Below are 24833 nucleotides of genomic sequence, written 5' to 3' on the forward strand. Positions count from 1 at the left end.
GCTCAAACTTGGCACAATTGTTGGGTTCGGTGAGAAAATGACTGAAAAAAAGGTAGGTAAAAATATTTTATTCCCTTCAAGTTAGGGGGACCCCCAGCAAAAATGGCCATTCCACACTAATTTATGCATATTTAATTAGCCATCTTTGGTTTAGTATTACTGGATCATGTTCTAAACTATCAGTCTAAAAGCACAGATATTCATTTCAACTGGGCAATTTGATTTCTCTCCGTGGCTTCGTCTTAAGTAAGGCGCATATTTCGTAGTGTTGTGAATAGCCTTACTTGATGGCAAATATCTACAACAAGCAAAACCAAATGATACACATTATTCTAACATGGATAGTGAGAGCAATCAATAAAGTTCTCAAAAAAAGCCATAAAATGTTTGGGGACTTCAATATTTTTTCTTCGCGCCAAAATCGCTTTAATTTGCATGATCTATCATACATTTTTCCTTGATAATGCAGTCATGACTACTCCGAAACGTCGGATTTTATCGTTCGTTTTTACCGCTTTAAAGTCCGGTAATACGGGCAACATTTTTCTTTAACTTGTCTCGCAACATTGTTGCACTGCAAGTTGAAACACATTGTTGAGCGTATTACCACGTTTGTGACCAACTTGTTTCGCAGTAAAATACAGTGTTGCAAGTCTGCAGAATTCTACAAGTATGATTGGTCAATCGTGTGTAAATAAAGATGGCGCCTTCTTTAATATAATTTAGCATTTCGACGAAGTTCCACTTCGACTTCTGGCAGTCATTTTCTTAATTTTCCGTGCCAGCGAAGTTCTCTCAGTATGAAGCTCAGTGTCGTTTCAGGTAGCTAGGCGAAAAGTGGTATTTTTGCGACAGTTCTTCCAAGTCTTTTGCCTTTTTTCCTGCTTGTTTTGAAGGGGCAAATTAGGTGTCCCAAAGACTATGATAGCCCTCGATGTCTGTACAGGGCAGGTTCATGACTTTCCGAGAGTTACTGGTCTACTTCGAATTCATGCTCGTCTTCACCGTTCGCCATTTTTTTTTTATTTGCCTCGTTGCCACGCTTCGTGACAGCCAATCACAAGCGTTGAATTTAAATTTGTTGCGAGACAAGTTGTAGCCTCAGTGGTAATACGAGCAGCAAAATTAAAATTTGTTGCAGAAAGTTGAACTCGAGTCTACTTTGCGCAACATGTTGCCTCAACTTGCAACACTGTATTTTGCTGCCAGACAAGTTGGTCACAAACGTGGTAATACGCGCAACAATGTGTTTCAACTTGCAATGCAACAATGTTGCGAGACAAGTTGAAGAAAAATGTTGCCGTATTACCGGACCTTTATGTACTTTTTCATCATTATCAATAAGACTGCCAAGAAAAGCCCTTCATAACTTTTGTTTAGGCCAACTCTGCCAGCCGCAACGGTCATAAATAGGGTATCGAATTTTTGGCAAGGCCATAAATAGGGTAGCAAAAATCGCAGATTTGGGTCATAAATAGGGTAAGAGTTTTGGGAAGTGAGCCGCACACCCCCACCCAACTTTTCTGGGAGTACTCCCCGGGGGTTTTCACATCAACACAAGTTGCGCTCTTATTTTATTACTTTCTTGTTATGATTGTGCAGTAGTCTTTTGCATTGCCTTCATATCAATTTTTAGTTTTCTTTTAGAGTCGTTTAAAAAATGAGACACAACTGAGCCACATGTATTATACAAAGAAACCTGATATTTTAGGGCCACCTAAGGTTCACCACAACGTTCAACGTAACACGAACAGTGTGAGTTTTACAACTAAACAAAGTAGAACGAATTTCAATCTTTTCGGATTGGGGTTTAATGTTATTAGATTATTAATGGCGAGGTGACTTCCCTTGGTGGCGAGTTCGTTGGTGGCGAGGTGGTTTCTTAGTTGGTGACGAAACTCCCTGGTGGCCATGGAGAGATGACCGCTAACCGCACAGGGAGACCACTCTATGTGTTCGTGGTTACAGTAATTGTTTATATGCAACGAACAGAATCGATGAGGGTTCTGAATAGAGCTCTGAAACTTTCATATCTAAATTACATCTCGGTCTGAATATCCCACTAAAGTTAAATGAAACGTTAATCGACTCATGTGAGGTGTTTTTTGCCTTCCTGGGCCGTCTGAAGCGTCTTTTTACGAAATTACTTTGGCCGGAGACCAAAGACGGCACAACTCGTAAAAATATACAGCGATACTACACACCAAAACATGCACATCTAATAAGATATAAGTGAAACACTCATGTCTATATAATAAAAACAATTATTAACCATGAACATATAGAGTATTCTGCCTGTGGTAACCGTGAGGATTTAGAACCTCAAAAACCCTACCCTATCCCGCTGCACATACCTATGTAGCCCATATATTGGGGTACCCTCCCGCCCAGTCTTGAGAATAAGAGTTTTGCCCGCGGCGACGAGCTTGTTGATTTCAGTCGTAGGCCGATTCTAAGGGCCTCTTCATATGAGCCTGGTAGCCGGGCTGGCTCGGTTACCGGGACGAATTTTGTTGTCTGTTTATGGCTGTTCCGAAAACGTGGAGTGCGGAGTGCGGAGTGCGGAGTGCGGAGTGCGGAGTCTAAAAAAAAAATTAAAAAAAAAAAGAAATTAAAAAAAAATATACAACTAAAAAATTTAAAAGTGAATTAAAAGAATAATTCAATACATAAATAAACTAGAAATAGAAATTTAAGGAATAAAAATAATAATTATTAAAAAATTCACACCGCCTGAGCTGTACTGTTCATATCGCGTGCATTTCACTCAGTCTAAATGGTGTATTCAACTCACAATTTTCATAGTTAGCGGTTCACTTTTGGGAAAAAAAAGAAAGTAAAGAACAGTCCAGTTTTGACCATGTCTAGAAAATGTGAGAAATAGGCCAATTCCGATATATTCAAATTCTAAATTAGCTCTGAGGCTTAGGGGAATAAAAGAAAAGAAATCGCATCGAGGATGAGGGATGAATAATTAACTTCTTCTATTTTATTCCCCTAAGCCTCGGAGCCAAGTTAGAGTTTTAATATATCGGAATTGGCCTATTACACCTTCGGTTTCCTTGGAAAGCCGTGTTGCCTCGAAACAAACTCAAGCTTTGCTTTCCAAAAATAAATTAAACTGCCCGTGTGAATTAACCCTTGAACCATTCAACAACTTGTCAACTGCGCGTCCTTAAGTTCTCGCAATCTGATTGATGAAATTCAAACTTAAAACTGATTCTCTTGTTTTCTGCAGAAAACAAGAGAATCAGGCAAAAGCGTGCAAATACCACACATCTTCCACAAGCTTCAACACGTAAAAAATACATGTCCCGGATGTCCTGGCAAGCCCGCGAGGAATGGCCAGTGCTGGTTTTATTACGAGGGGATCTGGGCAAGAGTTGACAAGTATGACGGCGGAGTCGAGAAGGAACCAAGTCAAACAATTTCTTGTGTACGGAGCAAAAATATAAAGATAACGATGAGACCGCCGCCAGTGGTGACTGGCATTTCTCCCGCAGAAGGCCCGCCTGGAACTAAAGTCATTATTCGTGGTGAACACCTCGGCATTAACGCCAAAGATGTGACAGGTATGAAGCTGAACACCATAAAGTTTACTAGGAAAGTCAGTTCAAAACCCGAGGGGGAAATTCCAATTTCATGCAATTGCAGACATACTCTGCACATCCTGACCACCTAGTCCGCACTTTAGAACAAGCCTTAGCCAAGTATTTTCTGGGCTAGGAATAACATGGGTCATGGTGTAGGCCATGGCCTACTGGTGGTTTATTTCCGTGAAAAAAAAAAATTAAAATTAAAAATGAAATAATTGAAAGAAGAAGCAGAAGTAAGTAAATAACAAAGAAACGGATCAAATATGATTCCATAAATTAAACTAATACTCTGAATGGCCTTTCAGTGTATACAGGATATTACACAGTGGTGAGAAGATATGAGTTTTATGTTTAAGTGGCAAGAACAACATCCCATGAGTGGGTGCAGCGAATGAGTCACATATTGTTCTTGCCATGACAATGTAAAATTCATATCTTCGAGCTAACGTGTAATGTTCATTTTATAAAATAGACATACTGATGACACCGTTTTTGACGATTTTCTGAAGATTTCCTACCATTTTCCGAAGAATTCCGAAAATTCTCTTAAACTTGTCTGTAGGTCAGATGAATGTTGCCAAAACATTTTCTTGAGAATTTCTGAAGATTACCGAAGATTTCCGAACATTACCGAAGACTGCTGAAAACTTTCGAGGAAGACAGGAAGATGTTCCGATCATACACCAACAAATTTAAGTACAATTTAAGAGACAAACTTGATATTAGTGAAATCAGTGATATCTTCACTAGTGAGGATATGGAAAATTGCCACCTGAGTCCCAGATGTGGCTTTGTATGAATTTCACGAGTGGTGTATTTTCCAGTAAAACACTCGTGTCTATATAATAAAACATTATCCACCATACTTTACCAACTAAATCAAGCTTTTTTTGAGCAGGAATTACTAAAAGTGATACTTGCACATTATAAAAAACTTAAAAACAATCAATCAACCACTTACTCTTTTGGTAAAAAAAAAAATCACTCTCTAAGTGGTTTCTGAGCTATAATTATGATTAAACAAGTTGTTCATAGCACATTTGCATGCTTGTCATTTGACTACAACTATCAGAATTCCTTTCATTTTTCTTCACTATTTAAAATTTGAAGCTCCTGTAGGGTTAAAATACCAATCGCCCTAAGTTGCATAAGAAACAGTAAAGGTGAAGGATTCTGGTTGTTGTAGTTAAATGACGCCATCATGCAATTGTCTATTTGACAGAATACACCGTTCTCTTTGGATGCCATAACAACATCAGAAACAAGCAGGCACTTATGGCTCTGTCAATATTCCAAGCCCACCCATCCCACTGGGCATTGGAGGGGCATTTAACAGGTTGTCGGTCCCCATCATGGGGCATTTACTCGCAAAGGGCTGTCTGGGGGTTTGGGCATTTGACAATTTAATCAAAAACAAAGTATTATACATTAAGTATTTTGTGAAAATGCAAGCCTGCTTTATTAAAAAATCAAAGGGGTTAACGTTACGCAAAGAACGCAGTTGTAAACTCTTTTTCTGACAATGATTTAACCAATGGAAACTAGCCTGTGCCCTGCTACTAGCCCATAAATTCATGTTGGTCTTCCATGTACAAGAAAATCAAGTCAAGAAGCAATGGTTAACATGACAGATGACAATTGTATGACTGTAAACTTATGAGCTTACTAGATAAAACAAACAGGAATAAGCCTTCTTTCAATGAGTTTTCTTTGCAAACATTTTCTTTGCAAGTTTGTCTTTGTGGAACTTGGTGTGCACTACTGAGTTTTGACCATGTTAGAATCAATAAGAATTTCAATACGCTTTATATAAAACTGTTGATTGCACATGAATAACAGAAGATGCTTTTCACAACAGTCATGAGTACACTGCAATGTTGCTATATACAAGAACGTTAATTGTTGAGCTTCACTTTTAATATGGGGCATTTGCACTGTTCACACGGCTGTGGGGATTTTGTATGGACCAGCTGCACCCACGGTAGGGCATTTGCCATGTTATGAAACGAAAATTTCAAATGCTCGTCCAATGCCTGGGGGGAGGGGCGGGCTTGGAATTGATAGAGCCTTCTAGCCAAATATAACATTTTCTCAACAAGTTCATGCAACAGTAAGCTATGTTTTTAAAGTTTTTCTCTGTGCCTCCAAAACCACTTAAGCTTTTTAGAATTTTACACAGCTGAAAATAAATGCGACAATTTTTATCCATTTGGGGTAGTCTGCTGTAGCTCCTTGGTTCACTCCCTTTTTTCAACAATTCTGCCCATCCAAGCCCAATCTTACTTAAACACACCAAAGTAGTCATATCGTTTTAGTATTAGTGATCACCTTTTTTGTTGTTGTTGTTGATTCCTGTAGTAAAGAAAAAAAAACAAGAAGATCTGTTAGATCCTATAACCGCGCTTTTAAAATTTAATTGTTTGCTTAGCACTACCGTCGGAACGCAGTGCACATTCCAAAGCAGTCATTGATGATTCTTTTCTTACTGTAGACATCACATCACTTGATCAACACAAACTGTATTATTGCACCATCAGTGGTAGCCATTGACAAATCTTCGATGACGTAATGGTCTTAATCTTTGTAGAACTTTCTTCGGGATATGTATGGGCATGAACGATATAAATGACACGATAATAACACTATTAACAACAGCTTTCTTTCTTAAAAGTCATGATTAAATTTAATTGGTGTTTTCCACGAGTAAAGGGCTAGCAAAGTAGTCACACAAGTCATATAATTTAATAATAAAACTCTATCCCGACCGATGTATTGATTTTGGTCACTCCAGTGACCACAGATTGAAAACGTGACAGAAAATTGACGTTACTTTCGATTCTCACCAAATTTAGACAGCGGGATGATCTCATCCTTAGCCAATTACAGGCCATTTTTCAGCTCTTTTCGTCATATCCCCCCCACGGGAGAATTTTGTCAAGTTAGCCAATTTAGTATGCAAGCCACCGTAATGGCGGTCACCGTCAATGAAGTGTTTATTTGCTCAAAATTGGGGCAAAATCTTTCAGAGATGGAAGTCAGGACATTTGTAAGGATACAGAAAGTAATTTGGGACCGGTTGCTGGCTTCTAAGGCTGAATTTATCCAGAAGTAAGCTGTATTTTCGTTTTCGTGCCGAAAGCCATGCGATGAAATATTATTGGCTTGTTCTGCTGTCTTGTTCTGTTTTTCTCTTGGTCTTTTTTGTAGCCCGCCGAGGCCAGTCTTTCGTCTAAATCAGTTGAAAAAAGTTCGAAAAAGATGTTCCCAGTCAAGTTTAAGCTCGCAGGCGATAATTCTGGAGTTTTTTGGCCGAAACGTTGGCTTTGTTATGTTGGTGTTTTTCGGTTGCTATGGGTGACCGTTGCTTCCTTTGTTAGGTCAAGTCTGGGGAGTGAGGTCACAAAAAAATTCTAACTAATTCTGGTTTAGTTTGATTTCGCTGAAATTTTAACACGATAAAGCTGGATTGTTAAGGAATAGATTTATCATCTGCCGATGTGTGGTAGCTATTAACGCTGAAGTGTTATATCGCTTCGAAGTCAGGGTTTTGAAGAGATTTTTTTGCAACGTGTAGGTTCGGCGTGATTTTGTAATCGGAGGTTTCGGTTGACCGCAAAGGAAAAAATATCCGGAAAAGGTCATTTCATCGACGATTCAAACAAATATAAATATGTATATGTTCCGAGCTAAAATTCTGGTGAAAAAATATAATTTTTGACGAGCGCTGGGTTTTTAATTTTTTCCCGCGAAAGATGAGATTTATTAATGTTTCAACAGCTTTTGGCGAGTAAACATCACAGGTTGTGTGACTCAAAATTTGGCCGAGTGGAAGCTTGGGTCTGCTCGCACAGAAGTCGAAAAAAAAAAACCACGGGCAAACCATGAACCATGCTCGGCCCATGGCCGTGCGGTTAAAAAGAACTAGTGAGACAGTCTCAGATAGTGCAGAGTGCAATGTATAGCTCTTGCATGATAGTCACACATGTCCTCACCCCTGCCTGGTTCACTCCTAGTTTGTATTTACCTCGGTACCTAGGGCTTTTCCCCTTGCAGAATATGATCAGACAGAAACCTTGATAAGACATAATCTCACAATCTTAGCAGTGTGTATGTTTCATGTCTGTATTTTCATTCAGTGTTCAACAATAACTTACAATTTATTAACCGCACAGCCATGGGCCGAGCGCGGTTCATGTTCTACCCTTGGTTTATTTTATTTTATTTTATTTTTTTTGTCGGAGACCAGACGCAGATCTCCACTCAGCCAACTTTAAATTACGCAATCTGTAATGTTTACTCACCAAACCTTGTTTCTTCAGGGTCAACAAAAATCTCAGATTACAAAATCAGGCCGAACCTACACGTTGCAAAAAAATCTCTTCAAAACCCTGACATCGAAGCGATATATCACTTTAGCGTTAATAGCTACCACACATCGGCAGAAGGTAAATCTATTCCTTAACAATCCAGCTTTATCGTGCTAAAATTTCAGCGAAATCGAACAAAACCAGAATTAATTAGAATTTTTTTTGTGACCTCACTCCCCAGACTTGACCTAACAAAGGGAGCCACGGTCGCCCATAGCAACCGAAAGGCACGAACATAACAAAGCCAACGTTTCGGCCAAAAAACTCCAGAATTATTGCCTGAGAGCTTAAACTTGAATGGGAACATCTTTTTCAAACTTTTTTCAACTCATTTAGATGAAAGAACGGTCTCGGTGGGCTACAAAAATGACCAAGAGAAAAAACAGAACAAGACAGCAGAACAAACCGATAATATTTCACTGCGTGGCTTTCGGCATGAAAATGAAAATACAGCTTACTTCTGGATAAATTCAGCCTTAGAAGCCACCAACTGGTCCCATATTACTTTCTGTATCCTTACAAATGTCCTGACTTCCATCTCCAAAAGATTTGAGCAAATAAACATTTTGCCGACAGCGACCGCCAGTACGGTGGCTTGCATACTAAATTAGCTAACTTGGCAAAATTCTCCCGAGGGGGGAGGATGTGACAAAAAGAGCTGAAAAATGGCCTGTAATTGGCTAATGATGAGATCTTCCCACTGTCCAAATTTGGTGAGAATCGAAAGTAACGCCAATTTTCTGTCACGTTTTCAATCTGGAGCCACTGGAGTGACCAAAATTGATACATCGGTCGGGATAGAGTTTCATTATTAAATTACATGACTTGTGTGACTACTTTGCTAGCCCTTTACTCGTGGAAAACACCAATCAAATTTAATCACGTCTTTAAAGAAAGAAAGCTGTTGTTAATAGTGTTATTATCGTGTGGTTCATATCGTTCATGCCCATACATATCCCGAAGAAAGTTCTAGATTAGGACCATTACGTCATCGGAGATTTGTCAACGGCTACCACTGATGGTGCAATAATGCAGTTTGTGTTGATCAAGTGATGTGATGTCTACAGCAAGAAAAGAATCATCAATGACTGCTTTGAAATGTGCACTACATTCCGACGGTAGTGCTAAGCAAACAGTTAAATTTTAAAAGCACGGTTATAAGATCTAAAAGATCTTCTTGTTACTGTTTGTCAAGACAGCTTCCAAATTTTACTCTAGTGTTTTACGTTGATTTTTGTTCATTTCAAATTCAATAATACGTTGAAGTAGCAAAAGTAGCAAACGTGACAATTTACTTTTCACTCCAACGTTTGTAACTTGATACTTTTGTTTTCCTCGCAAAGGTATGTAACATAAAACCCTTGTTTTCTTGCAAACTTTATAGATAAATGGAAGAATGTAAATATCTTATGAGAAATGGAAGAAGAATGATTGTGTTTCATCTAAAATGCAAATTTTCTTTTCACCGATGAACAAGAAGTAATTTAATTATCAAATAGTCACAGAATACAATGCTCTTGTTCAGTTGCCACCTCAGTGATGTGGATTAATACAACTGAGAAGCGTGAGCATTTCAAGAAGAAGTATTGAAGGCCACCGCTACTCAGTTGACCGAGATGATATATCCTACATTGGTGAACGAGTCCCCTCAAAGACTGATTAAATTAATTTGCGCTTTTATTATGTACCATGGAGTCTGCAGCAACATTTGAACACTTTCCTAGTTTCTGTTGTCACAGATTCATAATTTGACAAGTTTTAATGCCACTATATCAGGAAAGTTTGGCTAGATATAAACTTTTTGGCGTCTTTTATATAGACAGTTGAAAGAAAAATCAATAAGCCGCTGAGGAGAAGCAGAAGGTTTCCATTCTTAATTTTGAACCCTGGCAAACACACTAGACAGTGTAGTTTGATAATAGCAGATGATATTTGTTGAACTGAGCTACATGTAGGGGCAATTCTAAAAGACATGCAGTCACAGTAGCGTTTTTTGCACTCATTCATGGAAATCCCTCATGCTTAAATTTGTTTTTGTCTAGCACAGTGTCCTAATTGCTGACAAGTTACTTCTCCAAATGAGAAATCTAAATATAGTGAAAATATAATGTCCTGACAACAAACTTATTCTATTTAGCAAGCTAGAAGCGGAGTTGCTCTAACTGCCCGGTTGAATGAATTCTTAAATCTACTGACCACCGTATACATGGATTGATGATCATCTCATATGTGATCGTTCTATCATAACAATTTTTACTTCAAGGAGATATCTGAATATATTACTTCTGCTAGCTAAGGAAGGATATCTGTGATATGCACAAAGTTGGCCAAGATCAGACACGCTCTCTCGGTCAAGTTTGTGATCACATTTAAGATGACTGATGATGTGTGCACAGCTGTTTAATTAGAATCTCAGCACAAATTGAGTTTGCTGGATGACTACATATTAATCAACTAAGAAAACTGAGATGCTAGAAACAAATAAGCAAAACAAAGCAGTGGAGTTCAGTTCAGTGTTCATCGAACAAAGTCTTTTTTTATTGATTTTATTTGCTATATTTGTTCCATTTCATCCCCTCCTAGACTGAAACAATAAATCGATAAAAACAAACAAACAAAAAAAAACACACGGAAATTACTGAGCGCATCTTGTTTGTGTGGCTGCCTGGCTTGGATGAATAAATAAATAAATGAGTCTCACATTCTATTTTTAAGTGACTAATGTTATGTAGTTATTGTAAAAGAAGAACAAGCTATTAGACAGTGCAAATAAATGTTGTTAAAAAACAATCAGAATGGGTGCTATCTTTTATACTTTTTCTATTCATTCAGTGAGGCCAAAGTCAGGTATACTGGCTGATAACTGGGGCTCAGTGAACTAATCAGAAAGCTTAAAATGTACTATCCAAGGTTGAGGAGTTAATGATTGATGTTTTCCTTGATGGCTGTTGATTTTAGGACTGACAATTTGTGGTGCCAACTGCCTTCTTTCTGCGGACTATAAATCAGCAAGTAAGATTATAGCACGGACTGGTCAGGCCATGCCAGGCAAGGGAGATGTGATAGTAACAACACGGTCTGGTGGAGAAGGCAGCTGTACTGTGCAGTTTAAAAGTGTGAAGGTGGTTCCAGGTAGGATGCAGTATAATATGATTATAAAGTGGCTAAATGCAGTGCTTTTAAGTGACAACTGCTGCTCAATGCTAGGTCCAGTCAGCAATTTAGTATTCTTTATGCATCGTACCATTTATTTGTTTATTCTTCATTTAACTTTCCTGCTTATTGAGAGATAAGTAATGAGTAATAATACTAGTAGTAATCGTAGGTTAAAGATTGCATTCAAGTTTTGGTAGGCTTGGTATGTCAAAAAAAAAAAAATTCTAGGGGCAGCATATTTTTGTGCCTAAGCTGTTAGGTAGGCGTGAAATTGGTCTCCCTTCAGCAGGGGCGAAAACAAATGAACTGATCACAAAGCATGTGCATACGAGAGGGTTTGTTCTCGTTTATACATGTATTGTGTAATATTAGTTACGACCGGTCAGTAAAAAACATGGACTGCAGTCAGGAGGCCGCATTTAGTCTGCAGTCCCCATTTTATACCTAAGTCTACACGTGTTTTATGCCCACTCTGTAATGCTTAGTCCGCGTTTTATACATAAGTCTGTGTTTTATACCCAGGCTGTAGTCCGTAGTCTGTAGTCCGCAATCTGCAGTCTGCATTCCACAGTCCGCAGTTCCCAGTGCGTGTTTTATACTGACTGTGTAAATCATCACCAACCATGTTTGTTCTGTCGGTATGCAAGACAATGTACTTTGAGTACCAAAACTAGGACAATTATTTTGTTTACGAACATGACTTTGAATTGCCTTGGCTTTGGGGTAACAGCTACAGGGCATTTTCACTTCCAAAACAATGAAACAGAGGACATGTTGGTGTACCAAAGCAACCCTGTGGGAGTTGAACTCAATTCCTATGTAAATACTTTCGTTGGGTTTACGTTACATAGTTTGCGCACAGAAATCTAGGCCAGCGAAGTGAAACTCATTTCCTCCTTGGATTTATTCAGCTCAGAAAGCAGCATTGGTTTCAGTCCAAGAGAAGAGGGTACACTACAGTGTTGTGAATCAAACAGATAATTATTTCTGGTATTTAGCTCAATTTAGTTCAAGTTGATGTGATTTGCCTGTGAAGTTCTCCCTGAAAACTTGCAATTTTTTGAACATACACCAACACCAATCAACTAAACTACTGAATAGACCTAAAAGCGAGTGTAAATTGTCAAAATTTACAATGGCACAAGTATGTCTTATTTGTCGGTTGAAGGTTTCTCAGCTACAAAATAATACAGATCGAAAACTACCAATCACAGCCAACTGGCATGACCTTTTAAACTGCATGTGATTGGTGGCAAACAGTAAACATTACTGAACTTTTTTCTGATGTTAATGGTTTTACAAGAAAGACTCTAAGGTTAGAATATTGGGAAGGGTACTTCAAGTGGGTGAAATGCTAGTTCCTGATGGAAATGTGGGCCTCAGATGTTAGTATTTTTTTCAGTTAGACACAAGATGACGACATACTAACAGACCACAACAGAAAGATGTTAACTTTTTTTGTTAGTGTTAACATCATGTACCGGTGGATGAGGCACTGTATGAACTCCCTTACATTAGCTAGGTGAGGCAAGTGGCCCTTTGTAAATACTAAAAAATTACCTGAATCACACACCCCAGAGATCTTTTTGGTATCCAAAACAAACATGGGGTAAAATTCCATGCTTACAACCAAAGCACAACTGTAGAGAATTCGGAATGTTAAGGAATAACAGGGTTCAAAATTTAAAAAATTTCTGACCAGTCATGAAAAGTTGGTTGCAAGTTTGAAAATTTTAGTCACAAATAAACATGTTAATTTTTTATTACTAAAAATCACATTAATATGAAAGACGTAGGTTTAAAAATATTTAACAAGGCTTTGATTTTATTATTTCATTCATCATTTTTACAACCGCTTTTAATTTTATGTCATTTTTAATTAGCAGATCAAACAGATCAAGAATGTATAAGCTTACAGCATGCATGACTGCTTGCACTCTTGAAGATTGTTCACTGTTTGCATGATTTACAAACATTCAATCTCCTACAAAACTAAATGAAATTTCGGGTCAAGCTTAAAGATATCCAGTTTCAAGAACTGATACAATCTTGGGACATTTCCCATCTAAAATTGATAAAAACAAGCTCGTAACTCCTGGAAAATTCCTCCTGGCTGTGTAGGGACCTGGTGATATGTACATTTCGGAATTCTTGACCTTAACCGATACACTCTTTCTTTGCAAGCATTCTGTTAAGCTCTCTCTATACATGTAGCTTCAAATCTGGGGGAGCATAATCAGCTAAAACAGTTGAGGTACTTCGTTGACATATCTGTAAAGCTTTGCAACAACAATCATGCTGAGATGAGCGACCCACCATGTTTGTTTTGCGAGCAGATCCTCACAAACTGGAACTGCACATTGGTACACATGTACATATGGGTAGCTGACAATCCCAGAAAGACTGCTAAATAAATGAGCCTCAAAGAATGATTTCCAGAAAAAAAATTTTCAAAAACTTGAAATACATGCTCAAGATCTTTCATGCGCCAATCTTGTTCCTAGATTCAAGTTTCAAACTTTCAAGTGTTATCTTCTTCTATTGGTCATTGTTGTGTGTCCTCTTGTAGAGTGAATGACCATGGTATTGACAGTATCAATTGATTTTCCATGCAGTCAAATGTCGATAAACAAAAAGGGACTCCTGTTTTCATACAGTTATCTCCTCTGAAAGTGAATTCAGAGGGTATACAGATGTGACAACTTGCCATGAAATTGTGTCCAGATTCCCAAGAATTATCTTAACAAAAAAGTGTCAGAGATTGCCATTTTTGCAACAAAGAATCTCCTGGAATGGCCTTTGTCATAACAAATTTCAGTAAATTTTTGACTTTGTTAATTTTCACCTAAATTATCGAGGGTCAGTTAAAATTTTGTGCAAAGCCCTTTCAAGTAGTTTGATCAGAGGCTGAATTGCTTAATGTTAAGGAGCCAATATTGTAAACAATGAATTCAATTACACCTAAATGCACCATGTGTGTCACAATATTTAATTGGGACTATAGGTTAGTAGACAAGCATTCATGTTTCTATCTCTTCCTTGTCCCTTATTTTGAGAAACTATTCATGTCAACATTGAAGGAGAGTGTAGAGGGGAAAATTGTCCCACAGTTTTGACAGATATTGTAGTATGATGAAATAACAGAATTTTAATAGATGAGGTATTCAAACAATTTAGACTTGTTCCTTACAGATCCATTAAAAGAGAGTGCTGTTTGGTTAGAGGAAGTAGATCCTGAAGAATTACGGACAAGGTCTGGCTCCACTCGACCAGTGTCACCACAGATAAACACAAGCCAAGATCCACTGGGGACAGGTGCTGATGTATTTGGGTCAGTTAACTAAATGTTATCACTCACTTGAATGAAAAAAAAAATGACAATTCTGCTTTGATTACTGCTGTTCCTGTTGAGTGTGGAAAACAAAGTGCCCCATGGTACAACTGCTGGTCATAATGCAGTGACCTCTAACAGTCCCTTGTGTTCCTTTGGATTATTATGAATGTCATGAAAAAGCCCATTTTATAGGATTTTTGTTTGCCTTAATTTTTTATACAGTCATGTTTCTGAAATAGAATTGTGTGGATCCAGAAGATATCCATACCCCCCCTGTTTTTTTCCAGTATGACCCCCTACCCCCCATTTCCATTCCAAGGGGCTTCATGGTACTCCCCCCACCCACTGGAATTTCCATGATTTTTCTACTTAAGCCCCCACACCCCTCGGAAATTCTGTATCCATAAATAACAAGACTTAACTCATTATTATAATAAAATTTAGCCGCAGCTGTTTATAGTTACATTGTAGAGGAAGGCGCATTTTTTCATGGTCCTTTACGTCATGTTAAAATGTTTGAATTGGTGTTTGAACTAATAAACAGCTGACTTAGAAGCACTTCACTCCCAAATGGCATAGCTGACTTTTCATCCATTAAAAGAAGTTTTCATAGAAGAATCTCGAAACGTACATAAAGCTCTTTTAAATAACCCAGTCGAAGTTTTAATTTATGCATGGTCAAAACAGCATCTCAAATTACTTCACACACGTGGTCAAGTCATCACATGCAACATTTTTTTCAAACTAGCTGTTTCCCAAATGTCACTTTATTTTTTCTTTCACCAAAGGAATACATCAATTAAGTCATGTATGCTTTGTCTCTGTAGTTTGTAAATGATAGTGAATTCATTTTATGCCTTAGTTTTTGAGTTATTTTTTTGGTAAAAAAAATACCTCTTAGTCGGCACGTTGGGTATGTTATGGAGGGGTCAATGGATGAGTGAGTGAGTGAGTGAGTGAGAGATGTATGTATGTCACACCAATCAGATTGGATCTACTATAAACAGCCAATCAAATTTCTTGTTGCAAAGGTAAATGGTATGTGAGAAGATTTGACCCCGACACAATTTAGAATGGCCATATTTATGGAAGTACTCATATAATGGACTTACTTCGACATTTTCTGTGGGTTAGGCTGAGGATTTAAGTTAGGAACGAGATGAGCCTTGAGGTTTGAAACAGTTCGTGAGTTCGTAGTATGAAAATCCGATGAGATTTTTAGCTACAAAGGTAACTTGATACTTTTGTTTTTCACAAGGAGTAAATTCAATTAGAGGTCATGAATTGTCGCTTCTAGTTCTTAGGACATGTTTTAGAGGAGATGAGACTATTTAGATTTCAAACAGTTCTAACTTTTACCGTAGTAAGTGCAGGTGACGATTGTTTTGTTCTTGTTGCATGCAAATATAATGAGATATTTTTACTTTTTAGTTACACTCTTGTTTTTCACAAGGGAGTAAATTCAATTAGAGCTGACGAATCGTCACCACTTGTTCCCACGAGATGTTTGCTATCTTTAGTTACAAATGGTAACTTAACACTTTTGTTTTTTATATGGGAGTAAATTCAATTAGAGCTGACAAGTTATCAGCTATTGTTCCCAGGATATTAAACTAAAAAAAGCTTTCATGTCTGGATGGTTTTTACGTCTCTGCAGTAGCAGTTTATTTTTATTAGATGGGCATTTTATGACATTCTTTTCAGTCCGATATTTTTAAAGGTAAAAAGTATCAAAACTGCTCAAATGTTCTTTGAGGACTGCGTGGCACCAAGTTTTAATGCAATTTAATTAAATCAGACTTTCAATGTGTCAGAGAGTTTTTTTTCTCTGTCTTTAAATTTTCAGTGAAGTAATGTTGTTGTGTTGTGTTGTGTAAAAAAGGTAAACTTGCGACTCATATAAAATACAAAAAGGTCTCTTAACTTGAGTATTTTTGAGCAAAACTTCCTCTTAAGGGATTGGAAGGGCTATGTAATCGCTGAGTGAGGGAGTTGTGCATGTGCATGTGTCACACCAATCACAGTGTGGGTTTAGAACGAATCAAAGAAAAAAGAACGAATCAAAGAAAAAAAATAAGATGGTATCTACATCAATCTGGAGACGTGTCAGATTACTGTAGTTTGTTCAGTCAAACATCTTATGGCTTACTATTAATTGTAGCTATCTTACCATTGCCGATGTAACATCGTATGTACATCATAAATTCCCAGTTTCTTTCTTTCTGTACACCGCAACCAAAATAACTTGTCGAATTAAATCATTACTGTAAACAGCTGCATGAATGTTCCTATCTCCGAGACTTCACACACAAAAAAAATAACTCTTGTACGCCTTGCATGCCTATGTTTTAAAATTTGTCATACATTTCGTACGTGAAACACGCATAGTTCATTTGTTCTATAAATGACCGCATGAAATGACTCGGCTACCGCTCCAACGTTCCTCGCTGTCCGTGACTACATATAGTTCAAGACAAATGGCTTTGAATCCACTTTGCTCACTTAAGCAAACTGTTAACTAGTTTGTTTTTTTTTGTTTTTTCTATAATTAAGTAATTACATTGTATTTTAACTCCCTTAGTAACATAATGTGGAAGTCATAATAAGTAATTATTGTGTAAAGTAAGTAAGTAAGGTAATGCCGAGTATTGTTAATAGGTTTTTTTATGTATGGTAAGTGACATTTGTAAGACAGTAAAAGCGTTAGAAATAATAATAATAATAATAGCAATGGTAATAATAATAATAATAATAATAATAATAATAATGATAGTAATAATAACGATAATAACAGTAATGTACTGTATTGTAAGTAGGTTAAGTATTGTGTCGTGTTGTAAGTAGAGTAAGGCAATGTAAGTAATTATGTGTTTAGCCAAAAAAAAAAGGGAAAAAAAAACTATTAATTAAACGGATAACAATGAAAATATGTGATAACCTAGTTACAGCAAGTCTGAAACGGGTAATAATTTTGTACGAGTATCAAACAAAATAAACGAAGAACAAGTCTCATTTAATTGACAGCATGATTAATGCTGGAAAAAGCATCTGAGCTGCATTTAAGCTAAATACAGCACAATCTTCAAAGTAAAAATTAAATATTATCATTGTTCATGTATCACTGCACCTCTTTGTCGGCATTTTGTTCAACTTGATGTCCAACAAACACGATGCTCAGGATTGCCATCTATTGTGCGACATCAGAAGAAAAATGGAAAATATATAACAAAGAATCTAATGTCTATTTCAATGGATGGAACGTTTCTGTTGGTTTGGTTACCTGAATCGATTGGGAAAGTACAATAGTGTTCATTCAATCACATTTCACACCCACTAGAAAGAAAACTCTTTGAGTAGGCCCCCTCCCCTTGGGAAATTTACCTATTTCAGACACCCCTACCCCTCGGAATTTCCGTGACCCTACGTGGGGGGTATGGATATTTTCTGGAACCACACATTGATACAAACAACAACAATTAAGTAAATCATTTGTCTCACAATGTAATCACTTAAGATTTGATGATTGTGATGTTTCAGCTGCTTACTGCTGGTCTTTATCAGGTGATGAATTCAACTGATTACATGTATGTGGTACATAATCATGATTTTATATAATGAACACTCACTGTAATTGGTGCATGTCTATCTTCCACTCTTTGTGTGTGAGGTTATGCCTTCAGCAGTTCACAGAATTATTTTGTGCTGTTCCCCTGTTGTTGGGAATTTGTTCATTTGCCCTCAAATTAATGGACAGTAGCTAGTTTGACATGTAAACAAAAACTTCTCTGCACATATTTTTGTTTTGAAATATTTTTCTCTGAGAGAGATTTTGGACAATCAATTCATTTTTGTTAATCCTTAAATTTCGAAAATGTTCTGTAACTTATCACTGAAATTGAGTATGGCAAAATGCAGACGCACTTTTTTGGTGCTTTGGGTCAAGAAACTGAGGAACAAATTAAATTAGCAAGAAACAAAATTCGCTTTGACTTGCAGCTTTTAAATTTAAGCGGTAAGGACACTCGCATTTAGAGGCCGTGACAAATAAGAGAGTTCATTTTATTTTAAACTTAGTGGTAGCCTTACTAACCTCATTTTGAAGTTGGTAATTCAAAAGAATTTTAACTCTGAGACGAGGTTAGTAAGGCTTATTTAAATGCATACAAAAGAATTTTAAATTGGCAGCCATTTATGAAAAGGGTCTATAGTTTGATACCCAGCTCTGTAAGCTTTAATTTGATATAGGGGCTTGGGTATCTACAGTTTAAACCAGATGCACTACATTGTTTGGACATGATACCCCTCCAAAGGTTTCTTTCTTGTGGTAACCTTAATTACAGAATAAGAAAGCAAAGCATCTCGTGATGAATCCTTCAGTCATCTCTAAGAAAAGAGACATTGACATGGCACTGAGACATCTGGTGTTCTTGGTGTGACCCGAAGGATGCTCACTTAACCCAGCCAAACAAGGTGGTGTGGTTTATACAATATCCCTGTTATTTCTGATCAGTTGTTAGAAGTTAACATTGGCAGATTGGAATTGAAAGTCCTGCAGCACAGATGCCTATGGGAACAGAACATAATGGGAGAACAGTACAACAGTAGGCCACTGAGGGAACAACTTCATCCCATAACATGAAACAGTGGAGGATCAAAATGTACCAACCACTGTGGACCTTCATGATGTTTATTTTACCATATAATCAGGCAAACTGACATTGCCTGATAAAGACTAGCTGTAAGCCGTTAAAATGTTCTGATCAACATCTCAGCTGACTACATTGGGAGACAAAAAATTAGCACTTTATTATCATTGTATCCCACAGGATTAAGTGTAATACCCTTTTTACTGTTATGTTAAATACTGTACAAATGTTGTAGATATGAAATGTATGTTTTTGAAGGATGTGCCACTACCATCAGTTTTGGACCACAGTAAGATTGTAATCATTGCAATACCTGTTATGTTGGTCAAACAAACGATATGTTGCTACATGTGAACATGAAAACTGAACAACTAATACGAATTTGCTGGTCTTCAAACACCTGAAAGGATCTGAAACCGGCTAGCCTACCATCATGTTCAGTAATCAGAAACATGTATTTCAAATTTAAAACTGTTTGTAGTTTATACATGTAGTGTGCATGTAATTACTGTCATATGATAAAAATTTATTTTGAAAACTTGGTAGCAGGTTATACAATGATAAAGATTAATATAATATGATAAGTTTGTCTAGAATTCTTTAAATTACCATTTGGATCGGTGGCATAGAAATAGATGGCTTTGAAGTGCTACAGTACAGTTAAATTATTGATTAACTGATTAACCAAAACTAACTCTGACTTTTGTATTCACATTAATCTTAACTGTTTTCATTTTCCCTAGTTACAAATTTACAGAGGAGCAGCTAGAAGACTTTTATCCTGAAGGTATGATAATTGGAGATATGTCAGATGTTATCAATAATAATATATTTACTCTGTTAATGGTGTCATAACAGTTGAAAAAATTATCATGTGATTGTTGATTATCGACTGAGGAAAATTCCGGTAGTCAGCTTAAGGAAAAGTCCTCAATACCTTGAATAAAGGTTTTTTGAACTATTTTATTATGAATAATGCTCCATGTTAATTAACCATCACTTTGAGTGCATGCGGAAGGTTGAGAGAGCACAGGAGAAGTTTTAAGAGCACCTTTAACTCACAGAGTGCTCCCTCAACTTGTTAAAGGGTATATGACATGAAAAATAATTTCTGCTCATTTGAAAGGCCTTTCAAATTACAGAAGAATGGCGTTTTTCTTTTTGAAATATCTTTTTTTGTTTTAGAGATATTGACGTTTTGCAAATTAGATCAGTGATGACGTCATATTGTTTGCAACTAAAAAGAGGAAACTACTGAATAAACGATATCTCTGGAAACATTGAAGCAGTGTTCTTGAAACTTGGTACCACAAATGCCCATCACAAAAGAAACAAAATGACATCCTTAGTGCTGTTGCCATGGCAAAAGTTTTGCCACTGATGCTGTCTTAATGAAAACTGAGATTCCCAGTTTTTGTCTTCAACCAAGAACCATCTACTCCACCCAATCTAATGATGGGAGTAAGACAATATGGGAACTATGTCTGTTCCAAGTGGGACCCTTTGTCTCACTTTAGAGGTTGCAAATAAGGATTTTTGGTTTTTTTGACAGAAAGAGACTGGAAGTGAAAGAGTTGCTATGGCAAAAGCACTAAGGCTGTCATTTTCTCTTTTTTTGTGATGCACATTTGTGGTGCCAAGTTTCAAGAACACTGCTTCAATATTTTGTCTTATACACTGTAGTTGTAGTCAGGCATAGTAATAAAATCTTAAAAGTTGTTGTCACTGACTTAAAAATCTTAAACAGACATTTCGGCTAAAATACTATAACCTTCTTCAGTGATGAAATGAATGTTAACGGCATCTAAATGTAAATGAGATGTTTATAAGAATGTGAGGAACTCGCTAGGGATTAATTTAGCATTTTTGTAAATGCTGTCCCTTGTGGTTGCATAGATTGTTCTTGGAAGCGTGGCATGCCATTCGCGAACCGAACTCAATTAATGACCACGTGCATATTCCAGACATTTACAAAATGCTAAATTAATCCCTAGCGAGTTCCTCACATTCTTATAAACATCTCATTTACATTTAGATGCTGTTAACATTCATTTCATCACTAAAGAAGGTTATAATATTTTAGCCAAAACGTCTGTTTTAAGATTTTTAAGTCAGTGACAACAACTTTTAAGATTTTGTCTTATACTTATGAAAAAGTTAACAATCTCATCTCAAGGAACTATGAGAAACAAACTTAACCTTATACTAGTCAACTGAGTACTTCAGTGGTGTTTAACTAAGCTTCTATTATTTTTTCATAAGTATAAGACAAATTATTGCTGTAACTTAATTCATAAAAGCCAATGGAATACCAGTTGAGCTTTTGCGTGAAAACATGATATCTACACATGTGAAAATAACATGTTATCTTCGCATTTGAAAAGGTTGCTATGGTTACATAATAAATGGCATCTTTTGCAGCAAAAGTGAAATGGGTTGGGATCTCATTGGTATTTATATAATAAATAGAACATTACATGGCCACTTGGGGATACAAAATTTCTCTCGTGAAATATTCTTCAACACTCGAAGAGAAATTTTGTATCTCTGCGTGACCATGCAATATATTCTCTAGGTAAGTAAGGGTTTGTAAGCAAGTTAGTGATATACTTCATCAATATTTTCTTTCCCCTGAAGGAAGTGGAAACATTCTGAGTGAAAACTTTCTTCCTGGTTGGTTTCTTTTAGAAAGACACTCGGATACTGAGTAAGTGATTATGAGATTTAATGTTGAAAGAGGTAAAGTCTGCATCTGGGGCTAGTGGCTCATCAGCAAGCATTTATTTCTGGGGTCAATTTAATGAACTTTTACACTTGTAACTACAAGTCAGACCACGGTATTTACAAGCGGAGACGAAAATGAGTTTAATAAAAATCGTTACAAGTCCAGGTTACAAGTGTCCAACTTATAATTACATGTACAGTGCTACACATGTAGAAGATGGTAAGAATCAAATTTAATAAAACTGTTGCAAGAGTTTAATAATTGTGTTTTTGCAAGAGTCCAGCTTGTAAATCACAAGACATAGTGCAAAAATACAAGTCACATGTCACTTGTAAACATTTGGTATGACTTCTGAAAAACATATTGGAACGTAAAAACATGTTGTCTTCTAGTGAAGAGGAACTCGAGGAGCTCCTGAGACTTCAAGTTTTCTGCCAACCTAGGAATTTTGAGAAAAGACTGCTCTTGACTGCTTTTTAGTGCAGAGTGCACTATTGGGATGGTTATGGGAGCTGCCTGCCGCTAAGGCACTATGGTGCTATGGCCCTATGGCGCTAAGGTGTAAACTTTAGTGTTTGTTTAATTAATTAATTTCAATTAATTAATTAGTCTAGAGGCAAGGAAGTGGTGGGGGTGGGGTGGGAAAGGTACATGTGTACTCTACGCAAAACACGTTTCATCGCCGTCAATTAGGTATGAACATCGCAAAGCTATATACATGTATTTGTTTCAGGTAACCCCTTGCTCTCCTTGTGGTACCATTCTTTTTAGAACAAAACTAATTTGCTCTAAACGCATGCGTAGATTAGTTAGCGTTTGTGGCTTCTATATTAGGTGGAGGATACATTGCATATGGAATCACGCACAAATGTTGAGTGGTTTTCCTTATGGTAGAACTCAACATGTAAGACGCATGCGTTCTAGCATCGTTAGTGCTATACACTATCTTTCCACGTGGTATTTTAAATGTCATGTCATGTCATGTGACCAAGGACGGCAGTTATTTTTCAGGTAGCGCCATTGTCCCTTTTTATTGCAAAAGTGAAACATTACTGTGGCTGCGTAGCTTTTAGAATTACACACAGGTTGGTTCAACAAATATCATCTGCTGTTTTCAATCTACAATAGTGTGCTTCTCAGGGTTCAAATGTATTGCTTCTCCTTAGCGGCTTGTTTAATTCTTGCCTTAATTGTGTCTGTAAGACAGACCAAAAAGTTCCCAAGTCAGTGGCTTTAATACTCCGCAAATCGTAAATTTGTAACGAAAGAAACCAGGAAAGTGCTCAAATATTGCTGCAGACTCCATGGCACCTAATGAAAAGCGCAAATTAATTTAATCAGTCTTTAGGAGACTCATTCATATCGGCCAAGTAGCGCTGTTTATTTTCAATACTTTTCGTTGAAACGCTTCTCAGTCATCAATATCGTTGTGTGTTAATTTTGAATTGTTTTATTGTTAACAACAAAGGTGGCAACAGAAAGGGAAAGTGGTATTTCCTGACTATCAGATAATTAAATTAGTTCTTGTTCATCGGTAAAAATTTGCATTTTTAATAAAACAACATCGTTTCTGTTCCGTTTCTTCATCACTACATCAGATATTTAATGTTCTTTCATTTATCTCCAGAAAACAAGCACATCTTCCATGTGTTGGAGAAAACAAGGGTTTCATATTACATGCCTTTGTGAGGAAAACAAAAGTATCAAGTTACAAAGTTGGCATGAAGAGCTAAATTGCCACGTTTGCTGCTTCAACGTATTATTGAATTTAAAATGAATGAAAATCAACGTAAAACACCAGTAGTAATTAATTTGTACGTAATTTTTGGACGTTCAATGAAAATACAACCTTGAAACATACACACTGCAAAGGGGAAAAGCCCTAGCAGACTACCAAGGTAGACACAAACCGAAAGTGAACCGAGCAGGGGTGAGTACTTATGGGACTACCGTGCCAGAGCTATCAATTGCGCTCTGCACTATCTGAGATTGTCTCACTAGTTGAAATGTACATTTGTAAAAATGCTGGTACATTCAAGCAGATTTTACAATTGCTAGGCTACAATTGTAATTTGCACTTGTGTCCTGGCTTGCAATACACTTGTAAGTTCCAGTGTAGAAAATTATTTTATTAAATCCTTTTATTGACAAGCTGGACTTAACACATGAAAATTATACGTGTAAAAACCACAAGTGCAATTTCTTTATTAAATTGACCCCTGGTTTCAATATCATGGAATGGCACAAGGTTGCCCTCAGCATTAAATTTCCAGTAACAGGGCTTGAAATAATGGCTGGTCAACAGACATTGAGGCAATGTCAGGTCAAAATTGGTTTTGTCTGGTCAAATTGTTGGATGACCGGATATTTTGTTCAGTTGATTACACTTGGAAGGAAAATTTGATTTACAGCTAGTTCTAAATTAAGTTGTGCATTATTCTTATTTGCAAAAGAAAGAAAGAAAAAAGAATACAAAAGATGGCTCTTCCAGAGTAGCGTGTCTATCGTAACTACTATTTGGCAAAGGAAAGTGCTGCAAAAGCCGCTTGGCGCAGTAAATCTTCATGTAACATTAAACAAAGTGTCCTCCCTTGGATATCACATTCTTTTTTTGGCAACCAAAATTTTTTCCATGGCGACCATTTTACAATTAAAGATCACCAAAAGGCAACATTTTGATAAAGTGAGCTTGGAGTGCTGGGAGGGGTTCGCCAAGTGGAGCACCATACTCATATAGGAAAGAAAAGGAAACCAGTGAACTAGATAGATAGGTAATCTTTATTTAAGCACGGTTGAATAAAGATTTGATTTTCTCATGGTTATCATGGTTAGTGGTATTGCTCGTGGGAGTGTACACACAACGACAATGACGACAATAAAGTTGTGCAACATGGCGGCCATACTCCAGCTTACAGGTTGACTGAGACATGCAGCCTTGGTTTGCACTTTAAACCTTTGATTTTGGACATCCATGTTTTTTCCAATTAACACCTGTCAAAATGAGGTATC

The 24833-nt window shown here is 37.0% G+C and overlaps 1 protein-coding gene across 2 annotated transcripts in view; it reads left to right on the top strand.

The window, feature by feature from the left end:
* The first annotated feature begins 2952 nt into the window (after window positions 1-2952).
* The window catches only part of LOC145465859 (exocyst complex component 2-like), an 87932-nt gene continuing 66051 nt past the window's right edge, over window positions 2953-24833 (top strand). The window contains exons 1-5 of one of the 2 annotated variants that reach the window (XM_081449615.1): window positions 2953-3572; window positions 10922-11095; window positions 14312-14450; window positions 19843-19886; window positions 21737-21806. In XM_081449615.1, coding sequence (XP_081305741.1) covers window positions 3464-3572; window positions 10922-11095; window positions 14312-14450; window positions 19843-19886; window positions 21737-21806 — 536 coding nt within the window. In that variant the 5' untranslated portion in view covers window positions 2953-3463. The remainder of the gene's footprint in view (window positions 3573-10921; window positions 11096-14311; window positions 14451-19842; window positions 19887-21736; window positions 21807-24833) is intronic. The other variant, XM_081449616.1, reaches the window with a different exon arrangement.

Source organism: Orbicella franksi, chromosome 13, assembly GCF_964199315.1.
Source record: "Orbicella franksi chromosome 13, jaOrbFran1.1, whole genome shotgun sequence".
NCBI lineage: Eukaryota > Metazoa > Cnidaria > Anthozoa > Scleractinia > Merulinidae > Orbicella > Orbicella franksi.